Genomic DNA, 23,309 nt, shown 5'->3' with positions numbered 1-23,309 from the left:
TTTTGTTGTTGTTGTTATTGTTGTTTTGGGGTTTTTGGTTGGTTGGTTGGTTGGTTGGTTGGTTGGTTTGGTGGTTTTATTTATTTTTTTTCTTTTCAAGACAGGGTCTCTCTGTGTTAGCTGTGGCTGTCCTGGACTTGCTTTGTAGACCAGGCTGGCCTCAAACTCACAGCGATCCACCTGCCTCTGCCTTCCAAGTGCCGAGATTAAAGGTGTGTGCCACCATGCCTGGCCCTGAAGTAGCTTTCTTAGCATTAATTATTGTTGTTGTTGTTGGTTTGGTTTGATTTTTTTTTTTTGAGACAGGGTTTCTCTGTGTAGCCCTGGCTTCCCTAGCTTCGTAAATCAGGCTAGCCTCACACTGAGATCTGCCTGCCTCTGCCTTCCGGGTGCTGGGATTACAGGCATGTGCCAACGCGCCTGGCTCTTAGCATTAATTATTATAAAATTGAAATAGCCATCACCTCAGAGGCTAGAGGGTCAGGAGCTCAACAACAGCCTCAGCTATGTAGGAAGTTCAGGACCAGCGTGGGCTACATGAGACCCTGTCCCCCAAATAGAGAAAAAAGAAGTCAAATGTTTTACTTCCCCGTTAGAAAGGATGCCTCTGAGGCCTCATTGATTTTCTCACTTCTTTTATTTTCTCATCTAAATTGCATGGCTTGGCCAATAATTCATTCCAGACAAAAGAGAACTTTGTGTCTGATGTCGAAAAGAACAGCAATAGAAGAAAGGGAAGGAACCGGTCAAAGCTGCTAGTTCATTTTGTCTGTGGAGGCCTTGTCACGCCAAGCCTTCTCTGTCAGAAGTCCCTCATCTCTTCTGGAGATTCTCTCCAGAACCAAGAACTACTTATCTCTGTGATGATGTCCCTCTGTTGCTAAGCTCCACTCACCCTATGAACCTGGGACGGAAGAGTTCCGAGGAGTGAGCGGTGGCCCTGTGGATGGGAGAGAGCAGGTGTCCAAGATGCTGAGGGTTATTGTGGAGTCTGCCAGGATTAACCCACCTCTCAGCCCCCCGCCCAAACCCTGTGTGACTATCTACTTCAGAGGTGAGAACCGGGTCCCAAAAGGCCTTGCTAGGCGTAACATAAGGAAAACTTAGTTGGGCTGGAGAGATGGCTCAGAGGTTAAAGGCACTGACTGCTCTTCCAGAGGACCTGAGTTCAATTCCCAGCAACCACTTGGTGGCTCACAACCATCTGTAATGTGGTCTGCTACCCTCTTCTGTCCTGCAGGTGTACATGCAAGCAGAGCTATTGTATACATAATAATAAATAAATAAATCTTTTTTTAAAAAAAAGAAAGAAAACTTAGTTATTCACATCCCAGGACATGAGAGATGTCCTGTTTGATGCAATGAGGAGGTAGACTGTGGTGTATTCACAACCTGTTAAGTGCCTAGCATCTTGGGTCCTGGGTTTGATCCTCCAGCACAGTTAAAAACCCAGCCAATGTGTATACGACCTCCTGATCACTGGGGTTACAGGTATGCACCAACTGTGTGTGACTGTTTTGCCTGCATGTAAGTATGTTTACCTTGTATGTACCTGTGCCTACAGAGGTCTTAGATCCTCTGGAATGGGGATCACAGATGTTTGTGGGTCACCGTGTGAGTGCTGGAAACTGGACCCAGGTCCTCTGCAAGAGCAACAAACACTCTCAACTGGTGAGCCGCCATCTCTCCAGACTCAAAACCTATTATCTCTGTTGCTGTTACTTCTTTTATTTTGATTCCTTGTCTCCCTCCCTTCCAGACAGGTATGGGGTGGGGCAAAGCAAACACTTCCTCACTGTCTTCCATGAACTAAGGCTGTACTATAAAGTAATAGGCAAAGAAAAAAGTCAGCTGCCGGGCGGTGGTCCCAGCACTCGGGAGGCAGAGGCAGGTGGACCTTGAGCTCTAGGCTAGCCTGGTCTACACACTGAGGTCTGAAAAAAGAAAAAAAAAATGAGACTGTGAGAGAGAGAGAGAGAGAGCGCCCTGCTTTGTAGGATTACAAGAAGAATGTTAAAAGATAGCAGAGGGGTAACCTTTAGCATGAGTTTTGATAATGGCCGCTCAATGTCATGAGTTACATTTGAATGAGGTATATAAGTAACAATGCCTTTTCATAAGTACAATGACGATTGTTCCTTACAGCAGTCCCATGAGGCTGAGGCACGATTTGTTACCTCCACTTTTTAATAACTAAAGAAACATCTCTCTAAGAAGGAAGAGGAAGAGAAAGGGCTGAGAGAGTTTGTGAGGCAGATTATGTATGTTTAGGGATCAAAGAGCCAGGAGCCAAAAGGAAGAAGTGTGGCTTGAGGCTTGGGCTCCTCTGTATAGTTCTTGCCCAGCATGTGTAAGGCGCTGGGCTTGATCCACCACCACTGGAGAAATAAATGTGATGAGAGTCTTTTGGCTGAGCATATGGAAGCTGGTACAGGACAACAAGAAACTTTTAGGGAATGAGAATACAGGATCCAAGGGCTGGAGAGCTGGCTCAGAGGTTAAGAGCACTGTCTGCTCTTCCAAAGATCCTGAGTTCAATTCCCAGCAACCACATGGTGGCTTGCAATCACCTATACTGAGATCTGGTGCCCTCTTCTGGCGTGCAAGCTCACATGCAGGTAGAACACTGTATAAATAAATAAATAAAACGTAAAAAAGAAAGAAAGAAAGAAAGAATACAGGATCCAAAAGAAAAGAAAACAAGCCAGGCATGGTGGCACACGCCTTTAATCCCAGCAATCGGGAAGCAAAGGCAGGTGGATCTCTGTGAGTTCAAGGCCAGCCTGGTCTATAAAGCAAGTCCAGGACAGCCAAGGCTACACAGAGAAACCCTGTCTCAAAAAACAAAAAACAAAAAACAAAAAACAAAAAAAAAAAAAAAAAAAAAAGAAAGAAAGAAAGAAACAGAGCTGTTGACCCTCCATGCGACTGGGACTGGGAATTTAGAGTTAAAAATATGTATTTAAAGGCATAAGATGGCTCAGCAGGTAAAGCAAATACCATTCCTAAACTCCATTGGCCAGAATGAGCCACAGCACCTCATGGCTTTGAGACTTGAGGTACTTTGTCCTAGGGAACGAAGTAAATGAAGATAGGGTTATCTATCCTACAGGGTGATAAATTTGAAATACCTGGAAAAAAAAAAAACCCCACATAGATGCTATATTACAGATCCCACCGCAGACTTCACTTCTACTGTACCCCACCTGGCCTTTGACCACACTCAAACCCAGACCTTGAAATACTTCCCCAGACTCAGGCCACCCCTTTGGTGTCTTTACAGGTGTAAAGAAAAAAACCCGTGTGGAGGAAGGAAATGGCCCCAGCTGGAATGAGGTAGACGCTCCATGGCAATCCTGGAAGAGGGGTGGACACCTCCAAGAGCAAAGGGGCGGGGTGGGGCTGGGCAGTAAACAGCAGCCAGAGGCCTAGGGAGTGGCCAGGGAGTCTCACCTGGGTTTAAGATGGAAGCGACGTAGCCTAGGTTAGCCTCTGATCAGATAGGGCTGCAAAAGTCACATCTGTCCACAACTGCTCTTGATCTTTCTCTTTTGCCTTTGGGGATGAACCACAGAGTGGCCCATCCACTCATCTGTCTGCATCACATTCACAGACCTAGAAACCTGAAGCAGAGCCATGGCCCCTTGTACAGAATCCTCTCTCTTTTTTTTAATTTACTTATATTGTCCCACCCCGCAGTGACTCAACTCCTAACATGCCCAGGCTATCCCACATTGGGGACAAGGGAGCAAATGTGATCTCCTTAGGAAAGCAGACCTGACAGAAACTCCTGAGGTCCAGCCCATTCCCCTGGCCTTGTTGTCACTTCCTAAACAGGTAGAATGGGACAGAGGAGGTAAGGTGGTGCCCAGCATGATGTCGCACACTCCTGAGGCTGAGGCAGGAAGATCACTGAGCCCCATGCCAACCTGGCCTACCTAGTGAGTTCCAGGCCAGCCAGGGCTACATAATAGTAAGGCCCCGTCTCAAAACACCCAATGTCAAAATAAAAATGGAAAATACCGATTTCTCCCTGGCCCTCACAGACCTTGATCTGGCACCTCTGGAATCAACCACTGGAAAATGACTCCTTCCTGCAAGTCATTCTTCAGGATTCGGTCTCTAAAAAGAAAGAAAGGTGAGGCAGAAAGAGACAGGAGGAGCCTGACTCCCTGAACAAACAGCCTCAGACCGGCTACTAACCCATTTCTAACCCATAACCAACTCAGATGAAGGACCAGCACCCATGCCACACAGTAAAGGAAAATGGAGGGTAGTATTAAAGGAGTACCCAGACTCCTGAGATGAAGTTGCTAGGATACAAACTTGGGTACCAGGCACAGATCTTGAGTGTCTGCCTAATCCCGGCCTCTGGTCAAAGCCCAATTCTAGTATTGAACCCAGACTAACATCCCATTAGAAGTGAAGCCATGGCACACCATGGGCCTTCTCCAGGACATAGAATCTGATTGGTCCATCTTAGCCAGTTATCCATCTTTAATTCAGCGAGCTACTAGTTTTCTTAGAATTCCCTAAGCAACTTCCTACAGAGTGGAGAGACCCACCTTCGCCACCCCTACCCCTACCACTGTGGATGCTCTGCTCGCCTGGACCCTTCAGACCCTGGGAGAAAACCATCCCCAGGACACAGCCTGGGACACAGGAGGAGCCCTCTACCCTGGCTGGGACTCTCACCTCTTCTCCCTGCCTCTCCCAGGTTCATTGGCCTGGCCACTGTACTGCTCAAGCCCCTGGTGCAAAGGCCAAATGAAGTCTTTTTTGTGAAGAACCTTATCCTGCTCAACCATTCCATGAAGCCTACGAATGTGAGTCAGGCCCGAGACAGTGGGCAGGGCAACTGGAGGAACATGGGCTGCTGGTGTAGCTGAGCTTCTCACTGCTCCAGGAGCAGCCAGCAGCTCCCCAAAAGGAGTCCTTTGTGCCCTGGGGGGACTCCACTGCTGTCACCTTCTGGTCCCCCATACCGCCAGCCATCTCCCATCCACTTGTTCATCTCCCCTAGAGTCAGTCACTCTGCTAGACACTGGGATTCCAGACTGAATGCTGGCAGACAGAGGGACAGGAAAGCTTTGCGCTAGAGAAAAGGGAAAGCTTCGGTGTGCCCCAGTGAAGGCTGCTGCTTTGGGAAAACCAAAGGCAGGCTCACCCAAGCGATTGGTTTGAAACTTTTCCTGGTTGGTCCTATGAGATGGAAGCCTGACAGCCTGAATTTAGCTCCTAGACTCCCACATGGTGACAGGAGGGTACTGACTCCCACAAGTTGTCCTCTGACCTCCACACTTGCACCTTGGCACAAACCTCCCCCCTGTACCCCAACCTTACATAAAATAAACAAGCAGAATTTAGGTCATCTTTCAATCTTGCTATTTATCAAATCCTGGCCATTTGGTTTTTTTTTTTTTTTTTTTTAAAGATTTCTTTATTTATTATATATACAATATCCTGCCTGCAAGCCAGAAGAGGGCACCAGAACTCATTATAGATGGTTGTGAGCCACCATGTGGTTGCTGGGAATTGAACTCATGACCTTTGGAAGAGCAGTCGGTGCTCTTAACCTCTGAGCCATCTCTCCAGCCCCGGCCATTTGGTTATTGCTCAGTGTCTTGGTTTGTTATTAGAGATAGTGGACTGACTTCCTACAAGCCTGACATAGGGCAGGCTGGCCTCCTGGGCTTTCTATAAATAATAGACTGGTCTTCTGGACTGGCAGCCACAGTGAGAATCCTGGTACATGTGGTGTGGTCATCATCCATATGTGTATTCAGTCTCTCAGAAGGGCATGCATTTGTCCACTGGTCAGGAGAGGCTGGTCCCCCTGCAGGAGGGGAGTGGGGAGAAGGCAGGTCCAAGGAGGGCAGGCTGCTTGGGCTACTGGTTCAAGGTGGAAATGGATGACAAAGCAGGAGCCAGAAGTGAAGGGGCTTGTGGTGTGTGCTGCTGACTAAGTGGCTGTCCCGTGGACAAGCCTGAGGGATATTCTGAAGATGGGTGAGCGAGTGAGGAGTATTTGGAGGAGGCACTGGACAGGAGTTTTCCCACTTCAGGAGACATTAAAATTGCGGTGGGTGGACACTCTAGTTAGCACCATGGCTCGGGACAGGTGGTGAGTCACACTTCCTCTCTTCTCAGCGGCCTCTTGGGTCTTCTGCCACTGATATCAGTGTGATTCTGTTATCTTCCAAGTTCCATCCATTGTAACATTTACTCTCTCTTGGCCAGTCAGTGGCTGAACACAGACACACAGACAGACAGACAGACACACACACATACACACACACACACACACACACACACACACACACACACACACACACACACTGCACAATGCCTGCATCATATAGCCCTGTCCCTTAGAGGAACACAAACCCAGTCAGACTAGGAAGTCTGGTGTTATAACTTATTAAGGACTTTAAGATCTGGCTTCTAATTCCCTGCCTTTGCTTTGCAGTGTACTGTCACCCTACAGGTGGCCCAAAGATATGTCCAGGAAACTGAGATGACAGGTATGTCTTTCCCCAGGGCATTACCAAGCATATCTAAATGGGTTCTTTGGAACCTTGGAGATGCAATTTTTTTTGTTTGTTTACTTTTGTTTTGAAACAGGGTTTCTTTGTGTGTGTGGCCTTGGCTGTCCTGGACTCGCTTTATAGACCAGGCTGGGCTTGAACTCACAGTGATCTGCCTGCCTCTGCCTCCCAAGTGCTGGGATTAAAGGCGTGCACCACCATGCCTGCTGAGAACCAATTCTTTTGTTGTTGTTTTTTTTTTTCCTTTGGTTTTTTGAGACAGGGTTTCTCTGTGTAGCCTTGGTTGTCCTGGACTCACTTTGTAGACCAGGCTGGCCTCGAACTCACAGAGATCCACCTGTCTCTGTCTCCTGAGTGCTGGAATTAAAGGCGTGTGCCACCACGCCCAGCTTGAGAACCAATTCTTAAGGTCTACCAAAAATCAGTGGCCAGATGAGGGTGCCTGGAAGTTTTATGGACCTAATGGCTCTCATGCTCCTGGCTGATGCTCTGTTCTAGTTTGCTTTCTATTTCTGTGATAAACACCACAACCAAAAGCAAGTTGGGGAAGAAAAGGGTTATTTCACTTTACAGCTTACAGTCCACCACGAAGGGAAGTCGGGACAGAAGCTCAGGATGGGAATCTAGAGACAAAAGCTGAAGCTGAGACCATGGAGGGATGCTGCTTACTGCCTTGTTCTCCATGGTCTACTCAGCTTGCTCTCCTGTACAGCCCAGGACCACCTGCCCAGGGGTGACATCATCCATAGGGCCGGGCCCTCCCACAGCATCTGTGGTCAGCAAAGTGCCCCCATAGACTTATTTACAGGCAATCTCCCAACTACAGTTCTGTCTTCCCAGACCACTCGCGGTTTGTGTTACATTGACAAAAGCTAGCCAGCACAGCCACGCAGCTCATATTTCCACCTCTAAGCAAAAGCCTTGTCTTTTTGGAGGGTGGGTTTCTCTGTATAGCCTTGGTTGTCTTGGACTCGCTTTGTAGACCAGGCTGGCCTCGAACTCACAGCGATCGCCTGCCTCTGCCTCCCAAGTGCTGGGATTACCATGCCCGCCTCCAAAAGGCTTATCTTAATAGTGGTAGAAGGACATAAGGATGGCCATCTTTTTTTTAAAGGTTATTTTTTTTAACGTATATATTTATTTTATTGCACATGATAAGGACAGCCATTTTTAATAGTGAGGTCTAGGGATCCATTATTGTTGAAGATGAGGGACCCCAAGAGCATGCTCAGGGGAAGACGTGCCCCATCAGGGTCAAGTTTTCAGTCAGAAGTAGGTCACAGGGGCCAGAGTGATTAAAAATGAGTAAGGCTTCAAAGCCCCTAAACTGCCCACCCTGGGCTTTTTTCTTAGGCGATGAAGAACTCACAGGCGCAATCATGAACAAGGTGACTCAGCAGAAACTAATGATCCCTGGCTTCACCATGCACAGGGCTCTGGCTTCCAAGCCTCAACACTTTCAGGTGAGAAACCAGAAAGTCCATGCGGACCCACCTGATACCATTGCCCCTTTCCCATACCATCCCCTCCTTTCTACAAGGTCATAGTAGAAAGCAGAGCTTCAGACCCAGCTTGGGGTCTTCAGCCCATCTTGTCCCTGTTCCTTTAGGGCCCACTCTGGAGCAATTCCACCTGAGAGGGCAGCTAGACTGCCCAGGTGAGGCTGGAAGGGGTTTGCTGAGCCCTGAAGGCTTCTGGGAGAATTCAGGAAGCCCACCCCATGCCCCACCAACTTCCCCCTGACCTCTACCATGTGGTCTAGCATTTCTGTTGTGGTTTTGCCCATTCCTTGACCCAGCACATCCCTAGGAGATGGAATCTAGCCTTGAGTGCCCTTTTTCCTGCATCTAGTCAATAGCCAAGTCTTGTCACTAACTGACTTCACTTCTCCATCACCTCTTCCATTCCCTGCCCTGAGCCTCAGCTGTCCCTTCCTTGGACCACAAGGTGAGACAGACTCCTCCTGAACATTCTTTAGTCAAAAGTATTTTTTTTAATGCATGCCGTCATATCATACATCTGTCTAAAAAGCCCTGACATAAGCACATGCCTGGCATCCCAGCCACTTGATGGGGTTGAGGGCAGAGGTTGTAGGATCAGGAGTTTGAAGCCAATCTGGGCTACACAGGGAGATGCTAATTTTTGTTTGTTTTGTTGGTTGGTTTTGGTTTTTTGAGACAGGGTTTCTCTGTGTAGCCTTGGCTGTCCTGGAATCGCTTTGTAGACCAGGCTGGCCTCGAACTCACAGAGATCTACCTGCCTCTGCTTCCCAAGTGCTGGGATTAAAGCATGCCTGGCTCAGAGATGCTATTTTTAAAACTAAGCCACAGTGAGGGGCTGAGGATTTAGCTCAGTGGTAGAGGCTTTGGGTTCGGTCCTCCGCTCTGGGAGGGAAAAGTAACAACAAAATATTAGCCACAGTGTTTTGGGTCCTTATGGTGGCTGACCAGGCCCTTGATAAACCAACCCTGCTTCTTAACTTTCAGCTCCTTCCAGCCTTCTCCCTGTAGGGTCTCTCCATCTGTGGTGCTGGAATGTTCTTTTTCTTGAGAGAAGTGTCCCCCTTGAGGAGAGCAGGCCATGCTCCCATCATGTGACCCGTGTCCCTCTCTGTAGGTTCGGCTGAAGGTGTATGAAGCACGCCAGCTCCTGGGCAACAACATCAAGCCAGTAGTGAAGATAAACATTGCAGGCCACCGGCATGTCACTCGGATCAAGACAGGAAACAATCCTTTCTTTGATGAGGTAGGCTGAACAAAGCCACGTAAGGCAGGTGAGCCAGCCAGGAGCTGGGCTGTCTGTAAGCTGTAAGCATTTACTGAGCTCCTGCTAATACCAAATTCCAAGTTTTATGCTCAGTGTCTGGCAAATAGGATGGGTTAATTCAAAGAATTATGTATTTGAGGAGCTAGTGGCCTGATGGCAGCATGGCATGTGAACCCACAATTACAGTGGGGCAGACAGAGGACTGGGGAGCACTGGTAGTGGGGCTATGAGAAGCAACTCCAGTTCTTGCACAGCTGATCACTGCTAAGCCCCAATAGCATTGTGTCAGGTACGTAGAAGGTGCTGGGCAAATGCCTGTTAAATAAGTTGGTGACTAGATGAGGAAAGATGGATGCTGCAAGGACCAGATGCTGGCACAGTGGAGAGGACTTAGGACAGGCTACAAAACCTCGAAAGAAAGAATTTACCGGAAGAAGATTGAATGTAGAAAGATAATTCAAAGACTTGGAAGCCAGAATCAGTTTTGTTTCTGTTTTTTGTTGTTGTTTTGTTTGGCCGAACTGTAGTGAAGGGTGTGGCTGGGAGTGTACAGTGTAGATTAGGGTCCCACCACAGACGACGCTTGAGAGCCTCGGAGGACTTAAGCTGGAGAGCCACAAAGGGAAAGCAGAGAGAACACAGAGCTAACACAGAAATGGTGGGCTGGATGGCTAGGGGAATCTAGGAGGAGCCCAGGGCTCAAGCCGCCATCTCAGAGTAGCTGGATTTTTGAACTGCTAGGTTCTCTAGGGAACCCCTTTTCTTGGGCAGAACACCCCCAGCAACCTAGGGATCCTGTAGGTCTGCAGGAGGGTGAGGTGGCGCTGAGCACAGTCACTGAAGTGGGCGCATAGTGAGGGAGAGGGGAGGGGCTGGCAGGGGAAGGCACATTTTAGCCCAAAGCTTCAGGGTTACTAGGTCCTCAGACAAAGGAGTGGAGGAAACTGTCTGCCCCGCCTCCAATTCTCTCTGCTCCAGGTATTCTTCCAGAACTTCCATGAGGTTCCTGCAAAGTTCTTTGAGGAGAACCTCTTAATCCAGGTGAGGAGACAAACTGGTCTCCAGAGGAATGGGGTCATTCTCTTGTCCTGCCAGAGACCACTCCGGGCTGGAGTCACTGGTCTGTCTGTCCCCAGGGCAGGAGCCCCTGCACTTGCGTTCCCCTGGGTGGTCCAAATCCCTCACTCAACCAGAATCGGAGATTGCCAACTGGCGGGTCCTGAGCTAAGTGCTTAGACAAACAAGGCAGCCAGGTTCTCTCGGCACCAGAGTGACATACCCTGTTCCCCTACAAGAGGGAGCCAGTGACCGTGGTGAATATATATATTTATCAAGGGCCTTCTGGGTGCCAGCACAGGGCTGAGGGGGGCTAGAAGGCTTTCCCCATAGGGCATCTTCCTGTTCTTGGGCACAGAACACAGCAGAAACAACCAGAACAATATGTACTAAGGAGAGTCGATTTCAACTGCTTGCTTTGTGTTGACTGGGCACAAATGAATTGATCACCTCTCTGATCAATCTCCTCATCAATAAAATGAAACTACAAGTATGAACCTCACAAGGTCCCTCTGAGAACTACAGAGCAAACTCGCCACCAGGAAGCACTCTGTGAGGGGGTGTGGCGGCCTGCCCCTGGAACCCCAGGGCTTGAGAGGAAGAGGCAGGAGGATCAGGAGGCCATACAGGGAGTGTGAGGCCAGCCTGGGCCACAGGAGACTCCAGATGTATCCTGGCTATTGCTCCCACAGAGGGTGGGGTGATTGGTATTGTGACTGATAAGATCTCTCTGGAAACTCCTTGCAGGTGGTGGACTCTGTGGCATCAAGATCCAAAGCAGAGATTGGGAGATTCCAAGTGAGCCCCGATGGAGGAGGAGGCTGGGGAAACTCTTATGGAAACCCACTCTGGGCTCCAGGATCCTGTCTAAGGGAAAGGACTTGGCGGTTCACACAGATCCACACTTGGATCTCAGCTGTAGGATGATAACAATAGCCACAGTAATAATAGCTAGCATGATACCGCGCCCAGCCTGCAGGAGCACAGTGAGTTAAAGGGCGGCAGGGTTTGATAAGGGTTGTGCGGCGCCATGCTGAGTTACCCAGTTCCATGATACTGTGGACACTGGTCAAATCTGTACTTGGCATTTGTGGCCCCACCCCCGACAGTCACCCTAAGTGCTGAAGAACTCTAGAAAGAGACTGCTGCTTTTGAGGACACAGTGAGGTTAGAAAGACGTAATTGTGGCATAGCCCAATCTGGCTAAGAATTCACCCTGTCATTCAGGCTGGTCTCCAACTCATGGCCATCCTCCTGCCTCAGTTTCCCAGTTGCCACAAATGACAGACATGAGCTACCATGCCCTACTTCATATTTTTAATTTTAATGTTTTTGTTTTGCTTTTTTTTTTTTTTTACAAACAAAATACCATTAATACAAAAATAAAGCCCAAAGTAGGAAGAGACAAAACGTCTACAAAATGTCATTGAGCCCATTTTGAGCTGGCCTTCTACTGCTTGGCATGCAGCCTGCCTTAAGTGTGGCTAATATACCCAGCGATACTTCATCAGAGAAACTACTTTTCCCTTTGCAAGTAGATGTCAACTAGAGATAATGTTTTTATTTTTAAAGAGGAAAGGTTTTATTTCTTTTTATTTTGTGTGTATGTTTGTGCATGTGTGTATATATGTTTGTGCATGTGTGTGTGTGTATGTGTGTGTGTGCTTGCATGTGTTTATTTTTTTTTTAAAGATTTATTTATTTATTTTGTATACAGTGCTCTGCCTGCATGTACATCTTCTGCAGGCCAGAAGAGGGCATCATATCACATTATAGATGGTTGTGAGCCACCATGTGGTTGCTGGGAATTGAACTCAGGACCTCTGGAAGAACAGACAGTGCTTTTGACCTCTGAGCCATCTCTCCAGCCCGCTTGCATGTGTTTATTGAGGTCAATTTCACACCTAGCTTTTTTTTTTTTTTTTTTTTTTGAGACAGGGTTTCTCTGTGTAGTCTTGGCTGTCCTGGACTCCCTTTGTAGACCAGCCTGGCCTCAAACTCACAGCGATTTGCCTGCCTTTGCCTCCCAAGTGCTGGGATTAAAGGCATCACCTAGCTTTTATACAGGTCCTAAGGACTGAAATGGGCCCTTGTTTTTTTGTAAGTACTTACCAACTAAGCCATCTCCCAAGGCCCCGGAATTTTAATTTTTATATTATTATTGGTATGTGTGCATGTGTCTGTCTGTGTGTGTGTGTGTGCCTGTATGTGTGCACATGTGTGCATGTGCCTGAGTGTATCTGTGTGTGTACACGTGTATGTCTGCGTTGCTAAGGACTGAACCCAGTACTTTGTGTTAACTGGAAAAGTGCCCAGCCCAGCTTCTGCTTTTATTTATTTATTATTTATTTATTCATCTAAGAAGTTTTTGCCTAACTAATACAAGAGGCTGAGTGAGTTGGAAAGCAGGCCTATGCATAGAACCTTGTTACTAACCTGTGGGACCTGGGCACTGAACCCGTCCACACTGCTTGTACCCTCTACCATATCCTTCCAGCCCTAGTCTGGTACCTTGTCCCAGGAGAAAGGGAAGCCACCCATAGCCCTTTTCCCAGCTACCACTTGATTGACCCCATGCCCTAGCACAGAGATACCCTGTCCTATGCAGGATCAGGAGAGAGTTGAGTGTCTATTCTAGATAATTCCAGCACAGGCTTCCTCACTTAACTAGCTGCTAAGCCTGTGGGACATCTTTCAAACTCAGTAGCCTCCTCTGTAGAGAGGACAGTGGTCCTTCCAACTTTTTCTGAAGACAGAGTTCAGGCTAAGCCCACACTTGAGCACTGCTCTCGTGTGGCCACTGGGTTAGCTGGGATTGCAAATCTTGCTGTTGGCTTGTGCTGCACAGCTTTCCCTTAATACCGTGATAGTCAGCATATAACGAGGAAGGCTTTGTTTTGGTTCACAGTTATAGACATTAGCCCTGCTGTTTTGGGCCTGTGGTGGCACATTTTTTAAGAACAGAATACAGCGGAACAAATGTAAAGACATATAAAAGATGAAGAATGGGTTGCCCAAATCTCTTCACTGACCCCAAACCCTCTCACTATGCCCTAATTCCTAAAGGCTCCACCCCCATACAGGGCCAGCTTGGGGACCTCTAATGCATGATCCTTGGGGGACATTTGAGATCCAAGCTTACTGGGTATGATAGCAGAGGCCTTTAATCCCAATAGAGCTAGGTGGATCTCTTGTGAGTTCCAAGCCAGCTTGGTCTACATTGTGAGTTCTGTGATAGCCAGCACTACAAAGGGAAAACCCATCTGAACCAAAACAACAGCAACAACAGACAAGTTACAGCTACCCTTCTCTTTACTCTTTTCTTTTCAGACAGACATTGGGTTTATCTACCATTCCCCAGGTAGGTGATGGTTGCTGCAAGTATACGTACCTTCTGTGGAGAGGGGGTAGGGAAGGGCCAGGAGTCAAAATCCCTCAGATCCCCAGCAAATGGAGAAAAGATATCACAGAGTACATGTCACTTTCCATACTTGAAAATATTTACTCTATATTTTATCATGATTTGTGCTAATAGCATGTTTCTCTGAAAAGCTCAACACATTGTGGGGGGGAGGGTGTCAAATGCTCAATTTTTATTGAAACTCTAAGTTATATTTCTAATTTGGGAAGCCAGTACCAGAAGACCACAGCTTTGTTGTTTTTCAAATTTGTTGTGTTGTTTTTCCTGAGGATCTTATTATGTAGCCCAGGCTAGCCTAGAACTCATGAACCATCCTCTGCATCCTGGGATCACAGGCATATGCCCCATTCTATGGCAATTTGGAGAGAAAGAGCTTTATTGGGCTTTCACCTCCACAACACTGTTCATCATTAAAGGAAGTCGGAACAGGAACTCAAACAGGGCAGGACCCTGGAGGTGGGAGCTGATACAGAAACCATGGAAGGGTGCTGCTTACTGGCTTGCTCAGTCTGCTTTCTCATAGAAGCCAGGACCACCAGCCCAGGAATGGCACCACCCATGGGCAGGGCCCTCCCCCAGTGATCACTAATTGAGAAAACGCCCTACAGCTGGATGTCATGGAGGCATTTCCTCCACTGAGGCTCCTTTCTCTCTGATGACTCTAGCTTGTCTCAAGTTGTCACACAAAACCAGCCAGGATATGTCCCTATAAATTTCTTCCTCATATTTATATATTTATCTTGTTTTGAGATTCACTGAGTTTAACTGGGGCCATCCGTGTGACTATGGGTTTAGAGCTATCCACTGGAGCCCGGTGGGCTCAGTGGAGGGTACACAAAGACAGTGACTCCCCATCTCTTAAAGTTTATCCACAACCAATAATTGAGCAGTGAGGGATAGGGAGCCATGAGCCCCTCCTTGGTCTGTGATTGTTAATAGGGCTCAGAGCTGGGAAGCACAGCTGTTGTGTGTTATTGATCATAACAGGTGTGTTGTGCCTGGTGGATGGCGGTTCTCAGCCTACCTTCCTATCTTCGGCGGCCTCCTGCCCTGCTCCCACAGTGTTTCCCAACCTTCAGAGGGAACAGCAGAGGAACAGAATGTCTTGTTTAAGGCTGAGCCCTCAATGTCACTTACTTTCAGCATCTTCGCCAGCTGTGGGTCTCTGCATTCGCTGACTTGTTTTGTTTTGTTTTGTTTTGAGACGAGATCTCATACACCCATGCTGGCCTCATGTTCACTATCATTTCTTTGTATTGAGAACGTTCAATATCCTCTTTATCGTTTTGAAATATAGACCATCACTGTCAATCGCCATTGCTTTGCCGTGGAGACCTCATTCTTTCCTATCCAAATGCATCCTGTACCCACTAACATCCTCTCTATTCTCCTTCATCCTGCCCATCCCAGTTCTGGTACCCACTATTCTACAAGAGATTGAGATTGTATAGGGGAATTCTTCCATGAGCTGACAATAACATATGTACCGGGGCTCATGTGGAATCTAGGGGTGGAGAGCCACTTGCCTTCATGTGTCTGGCATCAGGCTGGGGTAGAAAGAGGATGTTTCTTTCCCAGAGGCACTAGCAGCCTTGTGAGTGTACCAGTTTATTTCCTCACTACGATTGGATGAGAGACAGCCTATGTGAGGCGTTACCTGCCCTGTTTCCTTTAGAAACAAAGGCTGTTTTCAGGAGGTAGTGGGGAGACTGGAGGGGGTCTCACTTTGGCTCTGCCTCCCCAGGTCACACACTCCTTAGGAAATGGTTAGGCCTCTGCCAGCAAAAGAAGACCACCAGAGGAGTGAGAGGCTACCTGAAGGTCACCATCTCTGCCCTCGGTGTGGGAGATCAGGCGTTGGTGAGAACCCCTCCCCCTTCCCAATTCCCAGTAATATTTCTTACCTGGCTGCTTCCTGGGGGACCTCTCAGCCTCCCAAGCGGCCGTTGGTCTACACCTCCTCGGATCGGTGTGTCATCAAGGGGTTGTGTCACGTGGGAAGTGGGGGAACTTGGCTGTATCCTGCCTCTGAGCCTGACCCTGTCCAACTCCAGGTAGACCAAACGCTGCCCTATGAGACTGACACCAAGGTCCAGATCTACAAGTCCACAGCAGTTCCCGTCAGCCTGGCCTACTTACAGTTCTTCATCTACTGTGCAGAGGACATCCATTTCAGTTAGTCTGTGGGCAGGGAAGAGGGAGCTCTGGGCTTCTCTGTGCGTGAGCACCTCAGAGCCTTACCAGATGTCCTTTAAAAAAAAATCGCCGGGCGTGGTGGCGCACGCCTTTAATCCCAGCACTCAGGAGGCAGAGGCAGGTGAATTGCTGTGAGTTTGAGGCCAACCTGGTCTACAAAGTGAGTCCAGGACAGCCAAGGCTACACAGAGAAACCCTGTCTTGAAAAACCAAAAAAAAAAAAAAAAAAAAAAAAATCAATCTAAGGGTTGGAGTGGGCAATAGGGTGACACTGAAATTCAAAATTGTTTCTTTCTTCCTTTTTTAAAATTTTTTCTTTTTGTGTGTGTGTTTTTGTTTTTTTGTTTTCTTTTGTTTTTCAAGGCAGGGTTTCTCTGTGTAACAGCACTGGCTGTCCTGGACTTGCTTTGTAGACCAGGATGGCCTCAAACTCAGAGATTCACCTGCCTCTGCCTCCGGAGTGCTGGGATCACAGGTGTGTGTCACCACGCCCGGCTTCTTTTCTTTTTTAAATTCTGGTTAAAGATTTAGTCATGCTTTGTGCATCTGTGTTTTGTCTGTATGTGTTTCTGTGTGATGGTGTTGGATCCCCTGAACTGGGGTTATAGACATTTGTGAGCTGCCATATAGGTGCTGGGAATTGAACCCAGATCCTCTAGAAGAACACTCAGTGCTCTTAACCACTGAGCCATCTCTCCAGCCCCCTCTTTTTTTTTTTTTTTTTTTTTTTTTTTTTTTTTTTTAAATTTTTTTGAGACAAGAGTTTCTCTCTGTAACCCTGGCTGTCTTGGAACTTGCTCTGTAGACCAGGCTGGCCTGGAACTCAGAGACTGCCTGGTTCTGCCTCCCAAGTGCTGGGATTAAAGGCCTGCACCACCACTGCCTGGCACATACTTGTTTCTTTCATTTTCTTTTTTTTTTTTTTTTTTTTGGTCTTTTGAGACAGGGTTTCTCTGTGTAACCTTGGCTGGGCTGGATTCACTTTGTAGACCGGGCTGGCCTCGAACTCACAGCGATCCACTTGCCTCTGCCTCCCGAATGCTGAGATTATGAGATTAAAGGCGTGCACCACCATGCCTGCCTCATACTTGTTTCTTATAGTTCCCATAGACACCAAGCCATTGAGCTGGTTTTGGTGTCCAGATGTAGACTCAGGCTTCTCTAAGACATCCTGTATGTACACACACACACACACACAGAGAGAGAGAGAGAGAGAGAGAGAGAGAGAGAGAGAGAGAGAGAGAGAGAGAGAGAGAGAAAAGGAGGGGAGGGGAGAGGAGGGGAAGAGAGGAGAGGAGAAAGCATGTGTGTATACTGGGACCATTGTGTAAACTGGAAGACAGGTCTGCCCAGAGGGAAACCAAGCTAAATTAAAAGTTGTTCAGTTCAGGGTTGGAGAGATGGCTCAGAGGTTAAGAGCGCTGGCTGTTCTTCCAGAGGTCCTGAGTTCAATTCCCAGCAGCCACATGGTGGCTCACAACCATTTCTAGTGGGATCTGATGCCCTCTTCTGGCCTGCAGGTGTACATGCAGATAGAGCACTCATACATAAACTAAATAAACCTTCACATGCTAACATTTTTTTAATGTAAAAAAAAACGTTGTTCCATTCCCCCATTTCTTCTTCCTGACCCCTCCACATAAAAAAGATGCCCCTGTCTCAGAAGTCCTTTTAATCTCTTGTCTTAGGGAAGCACCAGTCAGCTGCTCCTGCCTTGGAGGTGGAACTAATTGGGGACAAGGTAGGTACAGGAGGGGTCTGAGGCCTAGAGAGAGTGGCACCTAGAGAAAGGGAAAGCAGTGCATAGTGAGAGAGAGGGCTGGAGAGCAGGACCCCAGTCCAAGGCTAGCCTGGTCTTCATTAGTGAGTTCCAGGCTAGCCTGGCCTACATATAATGTGTTCCAGGCCAGCCAGGGCTACACAGTGATACCCTGGTTCAAAAAATTCAATAAAAATAAAATTTGAAAACGTTTGCTAACCATACCATGTGTGGTACATGTCTGTAACCATAGCACTTGGGAGGGAGAGACAGGAGCATCAGGAGTTTGAGGCTAGCCTTAACTACATGAGACATGTCTCAGTTTTAAAGGGAAGAAGGGCTGCTACTGCCACCAGCCATGTTTTTGGCCATTTTATGTTGGAATTGATCTAACAAACCCTTTGTATATGCCTCATGTGACAGAGTTGGCAAGTCCAAGCCAGACCCTGTGAGTTCCAGGCTAGCCAGGCCTACTTAATGAAACTTTGTCTCAAAACAAAACAAAATTAGGCCTGACTCTGAAGTTAAGGGTCCCGGCTGCTCTGCCAGAAGACTTGAATTTATTTACCACCATCAGTATGGTGGCTCGGCACCATCTGTAGCTCCAGTTCCAGAGGCGCTCACACACTTTTCTGGCTTCCTCTGGTGCCAGACACCATGGGATGCACAGACCTACATGCAGGCAAAACTCCCAGACACATAGATATAAGAAAATGAAATGAATACCCTCCAAAAAAGAGCATAAAAGAAAAAAATAAAGGAGAATCGATGTGGTGCTCAGTGGTAGAGTGCTGTCCTGGGATGTGTGGAAGTGGGTTTTCAACACTGCTAAAGAGAAGAGTGGGAGGCAAGCACTTTAGGATAGGCAGCCAAGGGGATGACGCTGGGGCGTTGAGGAGTAATTGTCTGAGGATAACTGTAGGCCAAGGGTTAGGAATTAGCCCAGCCCCCCAGATGCTGCGGAATACGTCCACCTGTGGACTGGACAGGGAGGTGGGAAGGAAGGCCAGTACCAGCAGGAGGGGACAGGCCAGCACTCACTGAGCCTTGGGGCGTTCACAGCTCAGGACACAACCACAGAGCCAGTCTGACAGCCCAATATGGAACCAAATCCTCACCTTCCAGATTCAGGTATGGTGGCTCCCTCCCTCCCTCCCCTTCCTTGTGTCCAAAAGGGAAATGCTGGTGTTAGTGTTGGTGTGGATGGAGGCTACAGCCACTGAGCACAGTAGAAGAGCCTCTGCCTGGCAGGAGACAGAAGGAAGCCCAGCACATGCTGTTCAGTCCAGTAGAGAGCAGTAAGGGGCCGTACAACCAAATCCCAGAGATTTAGATGTGCCCTTTTACGCACACTAAAAAAGAAATCAAGCATGGACTGGAGAGACGGCTCTGTGTTTAAGAGCACAAGCAGCTCTTACAGAGTACCTGGGTTCAGTTCCCAGCACGCGTATGACACTCACATATGTGCGTGGGCATGTGTGTGCCAGGACGCAGCGTGGAGGTTAGGGGAGGATTTGAGGGAGTCATGTTTTTACTTTGATGGTAGGTTGCAAGAAGTTGAGCTCACGTCATCCGGCTTGCACAGCAATCCCTTTCCCCCACTCAGCCAGCCACAGTACTGAAGTTTAAACAGACAGGGCTCCATGTTAACATCAAGAATACAAAACAAGCCAGGCGGTGGTGGTGCACGCCTTTAATCCCAGCACTCGGGAGGCAGAGGCAGGCGGATCGCTGTGAGTTGGAGGCCAGCCTGGTCTACAAAGTGAGTCCAGGACAGCCAGGGCTACACAGAGAAACCCTGTCTCGAAAAACAAAACAACAACAACAACAATAACAAAAACCAAATTAATACAAAGCAATGTTATATCATCCCAGGGTCTTGCCAGCAACCCTTGTAAGCCTGGAAGCAAACGTGGCCACAGCACAGTGATAAATTTGGCTTGTTTGTGAGTGAATGGAAACTGAGGCAGATCTTCCCAATGCTTGCAAGGTCCCTCGAGCACCCCACAACTCCAGTGTACCTCACGGTGCCCCCTGCCTTCCCTTGCAGCTGCCCTGCCTCTCTAGCTACATCAAGTTCAGAGTCTTGGACTGGTGAGCAAATTGACTAGAGGGAGACCCACATTCTGGGGAGGAGGAGGAAGTGTTGAGCCAGGGACTCAGCCTGCAGTATGTTTCCCAGCTCTAAACACAACTGCCAGGAAGAGATCGGCTCTGCCAGCTTGTGCCTCAACCAGATCTCGTCCACCGGCGAGGAGATCCAAGGCAAGCAAAGCTGGGGACCCATGCCTCCTGCTCCTTTCCCACCTCAGCCCCTGAATGGGCTCATGCACTCTCTCTCTCTCTCTCCTTCCAGGCATGTGCTCTGGTTTCCTGCCCTGCTTTGGCCCTAGCTTCCTGACTCTCCGTGGGGGTAAAAAGGCCCCTTTCAGGACCCCAGAGGAAGGCACTGTAAGGTTTTTTTCTGTCAGCTTTGGGGGCAGTGGACTGTATAAGAAGCACTAGAGACTTAGAAATGTCCAGAGAGGATTCTGCCTGGCCTCTGTCCACCTCCTTCCAGGATAGGATGGGCATGGGTACGTCAATCACCATGTATACAAGGACCCTAAGCCCTGGTTCTAGAAAAGGACAAATGTGGTGCTGCATAGCAGTTCTTTATCTTAAAAAAAAAAAAAAAGTAGGATACCAGGTGTGGTGGCACAGGCCTATAATCCCAGCACTTGGGAGGCAGAGGCAGATGGATCTCTGTGAGTTGGATGACACCCTGTTCTACAAAGTGAGTCCAGGACAGCCAAGGTAACACAGAGATACCCTGTCTCAAAAAGCAAACAAACAAAAAATGGGAGCTGGCAAGATGGCTCAAGCAGTAGAGATGTTTGCTACTGTCCTTGATGCAGTGAGCTTAGTCCTGGAGCCCACACAGTGGAAGAAAAGAGCCAACTCCCCGCTGGCTCTACTCTCCAGTCCCTGCCATGGCCCACCCAACTCCCTCAACATAGAAATCCAAAAAGTTAATAAGCTAAATAGAAGGGGAAGTGTGGGGGTGCTTCAAAAGGCCAGAAGGGAGAGTGTGAGAGGAGCCCTTCACTGCCACAGTTTTGTCTCTTCCTCCATGTCACCCTATTGGTGGCTCCTCGGCCTTTGTCACCTGCCACAGTCAGATTTTGCTGGGAATCTGCCCACAAGGCCAGAGAAGCCCTCCGTTGGCCTGTTTTAGGCTTCTGTGTTCTTCTTGAATCAACCACTTTGAGCAGGGAGGCAGAGCATGCATTGACTGGCCAGGTTGGGAACACTCCCTCTGGTGAATACCAGGCCCCAAGCATTTGTGTAGCTCAGAGCCCTTCAGGTGCGCTGGCAGGCAAGGTTTGCGTGAACAAAGTGGGAAGAGTGCAGAAAAGGGGCCAGGCCCCAGGGCGGCTTGGTTACCTGGAATTCCTCAGTGGGGCTGCGGTTGGAGTCATCCCCAGCAGACTGCCACTGGCTAGTCTTGCCCTTGCCAGTGAGGGCTCTGGGTGATTGCTTTCCTTTTTTTTTTTTTTTTTTTTAATCCTCTCTTTCTCTCTGTCACCTTAGTGTATTCTTGACACTGTCAGGGATGGTTTAGCTTATCGAGGCCGAATCTTCCTGGAGATAATTACCAAGATCAAGTCTCAGCAAGACACTGTGATAAAAGACCTGTCTCAGGAAGTGACCTGGGTGGAGGTAATCACAGGAAACAGTTAACCTAGGACGAAAAGGTCACAGATCTACTGTGAGCCCCAGGTTCCAACACCACAAGAGACACTGGCCACCAGTCTGTTGGGAGTATAAGAACACTTGATCAGGCTGCTGAAGTATTTGCCAAGCACCTGTTAGGCCTTTCACCCTGAGCCAAATCTGTAGTTAGCACAGGGTTTCGGCTTTGGAAACGTTCTTTCTGAGGGAGAAGGTTCATCCACACCCTCATTCCTCGGGCTTTGAAAGAGAATTTTACGACATTTGGATTTCTTCCTAAAGCCAGTGAGGTGTCCCTGAGCAGGAGCAGTAGAAGAGCAGAGTGATCAACAGATCAGAGGGAATAAGTTGGGGGGGGGCAGGGGAGGGGGGAAGGAGGGAGGAGAGGGAGGGGAGGGGGGAGAGGGAGAGGGCGGGAGTGTGGGGGGAGAGTAAAGACCCTAGGTTACATATTGGGATTGTTGAAAGAAAGAAAAAGAAGAAAGAAGGGAAGAGAAAAAGGGAGTGAGGGTGGGAAAGGGAAGAGAGGAAGCAGGGAGGAGGAGAGGGGAAGAAATAGGGCAGATGTTAGCAATAGAAACAAGCGGCTGTTGTGGTGGACAGGGGACCCAGGCAAGTGGCACGGCAGAAGTGGATATAATTAGGGGACAGTTGGTAGCTGTGGCAGAAATCGGAAGGGGCAGCTTCGTCTGGATAAAGGAGGCAGACGATGAGAGCCACCGAGAGCAGGGCTCATGTGTGCACGTGCACGTGCACACATGCATGTGAACGTGTCTCACCTCGGAGTCAAGCTTAAGGAGTCCAGCTTCAGAGAGGAAATGAGTGGGGCAGCTGAGTGGGCCAGGTGATGGAGATTCTGGGAGCAACTGCCCTTGATCAGCCACTGCAGGATTTCAGGAATGGCTAGTTCATCCCAGAGTGGAGTGCAGAACACTTGAGGAAACACTGTCAGGATAGCCTTACTCATCCCTTACGTACTGAAGGTGTGTGTGTGTGTGTGTGTGTGTGTGTGTGTGTGTGTGTGTGTGTGTGTGTGTTCATTGTTTTAGAGGCAGCAGTATCGCCACAAGTATGGGCTGTGCGTCATCTTCCTTTCCTGTACCATGATGCCCAAATTTAAGGACCTGATTCAATTCGAGGTCAGCATGGGCCACTACGGAAACAGGACGGATCCCAACTACAAGCCTCTCGTGTCAACCACACAGCACAGCCCGGTGATATATGACGGTAACAGTCAGAGTCGAGCAAGAAGTGAAGCAGCCCTCGCGTGTGCTCGAGGCTCCCCTAAGGGAATTAGCTCCCAGAACACTCAGGAACATTCCCAGGTGTTGTTTTTAGGCAGGGTCTCAACTGTGCAGCACAGGCTGGCCTTGATCTCATGGCCCCCTGCCTCAGGCTGCCGAGTGCTGGAACGACAGGCAAGAGCACCACATCTGTCACTTGCATTTCACACATGATGATAGCGAAATCCAGAGCAGTGAAGTCAACTGCCAGACCTCAATAGAAACCCACCAGCCATCTGACGCTCTGGTCTTCATCTCTCTACTCCGTTTATTTATTCCTCTCTGTGTGGTCTCTGTGCACATGTATGTGCTCATGCGTGCACTCTAAAGAGGCCAAAGGAGGATGCTGGGTGTCCTGCTCTGTCTCTAGCTCACTTGTTTCTGAGACAGTGTCTCTTACTGGACCCGGAGTTAGGCTAGTGGCCAGCAGCAATCCTCAGCAGTCCTCCTGTCTCCATTACCCACACACCTCCCCTCCCTGCCACCCCTACCCTCCCACCCCCTCACCCCCCAACCTCCCACCTACCCCCTTCCCGCAAGGCCCACAACCTGCTTTTCAGGCAGGT

At 48.6% G+C, this 23,309-nt stretch overlaps 1 protein-coding gene across 1 annotated transcript in view; it reads left to right on the top strand.

Moving 5' to 3' along the window:
• The first annotated feature begins 811 nt into the window (after nt 1–811).
• The window catches only part of Fer1l5 (fer-1 like family member 5), a 52,244-nt gene continuing 29,746 nt past the window's right edge, over nt 812–23,309 (top strand). Inside the window, exons 1-19 of the mRNA XM_051152662.1 lie at nt 812–1,054; nt 3,284–3,336; nt 4,047–4,138; nt 4,718–4,826; nt 6,470–6,524; nt 7,902–8,011; nt 9,165–9,293; nt 10,293–10,355; nt 11,118–11,168; nt 13,701–13,731; nt 15,536–15,651; nt 15,846–15,966; nt 17,676–17,728; nt 18,809–18,877; nt 19,797–19,840; nt 19,929–20,011; nt 20,103–20,197; nt 21,320–21,448; nt 22,510–22,687. Of these exons, the coding sequence (XP_051008619.1) occupies nt 970–1,054; nt 3,284–3,336; nt 4,047–4,138; nt 4,718–4,826; nt 6,470–6,524; nt 7,902–8,011; nt 9,165–9,293; nt 10,293–10,355; nt 11,118–11,168; nt 13,701–13,731; nt 15,536–15,651; nt 15,846–15,966; nt 17,676–17,728; nt 18,809–18,877; nt 19,797–19,840; nt 19,929–20,011; nt 20,103–20,197; nt 21,320–21,448; nt 22,510–22,687 (1,666 nt within the window). The 5' untranslated portion in view covers nt 812–969. The remainder of the gene's footprint in view (nt 1,055–3,283; nt 3,337–4,046; nt 4,139–4,717; nt 4,827–6,469; nt 6,525–7,901; nt 8,012–9,164; nt 9,294–10,292; nt 10,356–11,117; nt 11,169–13,700; nt 13,732–15,535; nt 15,652–15,845; nt 15,967–17,675; nt 17,729–18,808; nt 18,878–19,796; nt 19,841–19,928; nt 20,012–20,102; nt 20,198–21,319; nt 21,449–22,509; nt 22,688–23,309) is intronic.

The sequence above is a fragment of the Acomys russatus genome, chromosome 11, assembly GCF_903995435.1.
Source record: "Acomys russatus chromosome 11, mAcoRus1.1, whole genome shotgun sequence".
NCBI lineage: Eukaryota > Metazoa > Chordata > Mammalia > Rodentia > Muridae > Acomys > Acomys russatus.
Note: the sequence above shows the minus strand (reverse complement) of the source record. Positions and strands in the feature narration are given on the sequence as shown.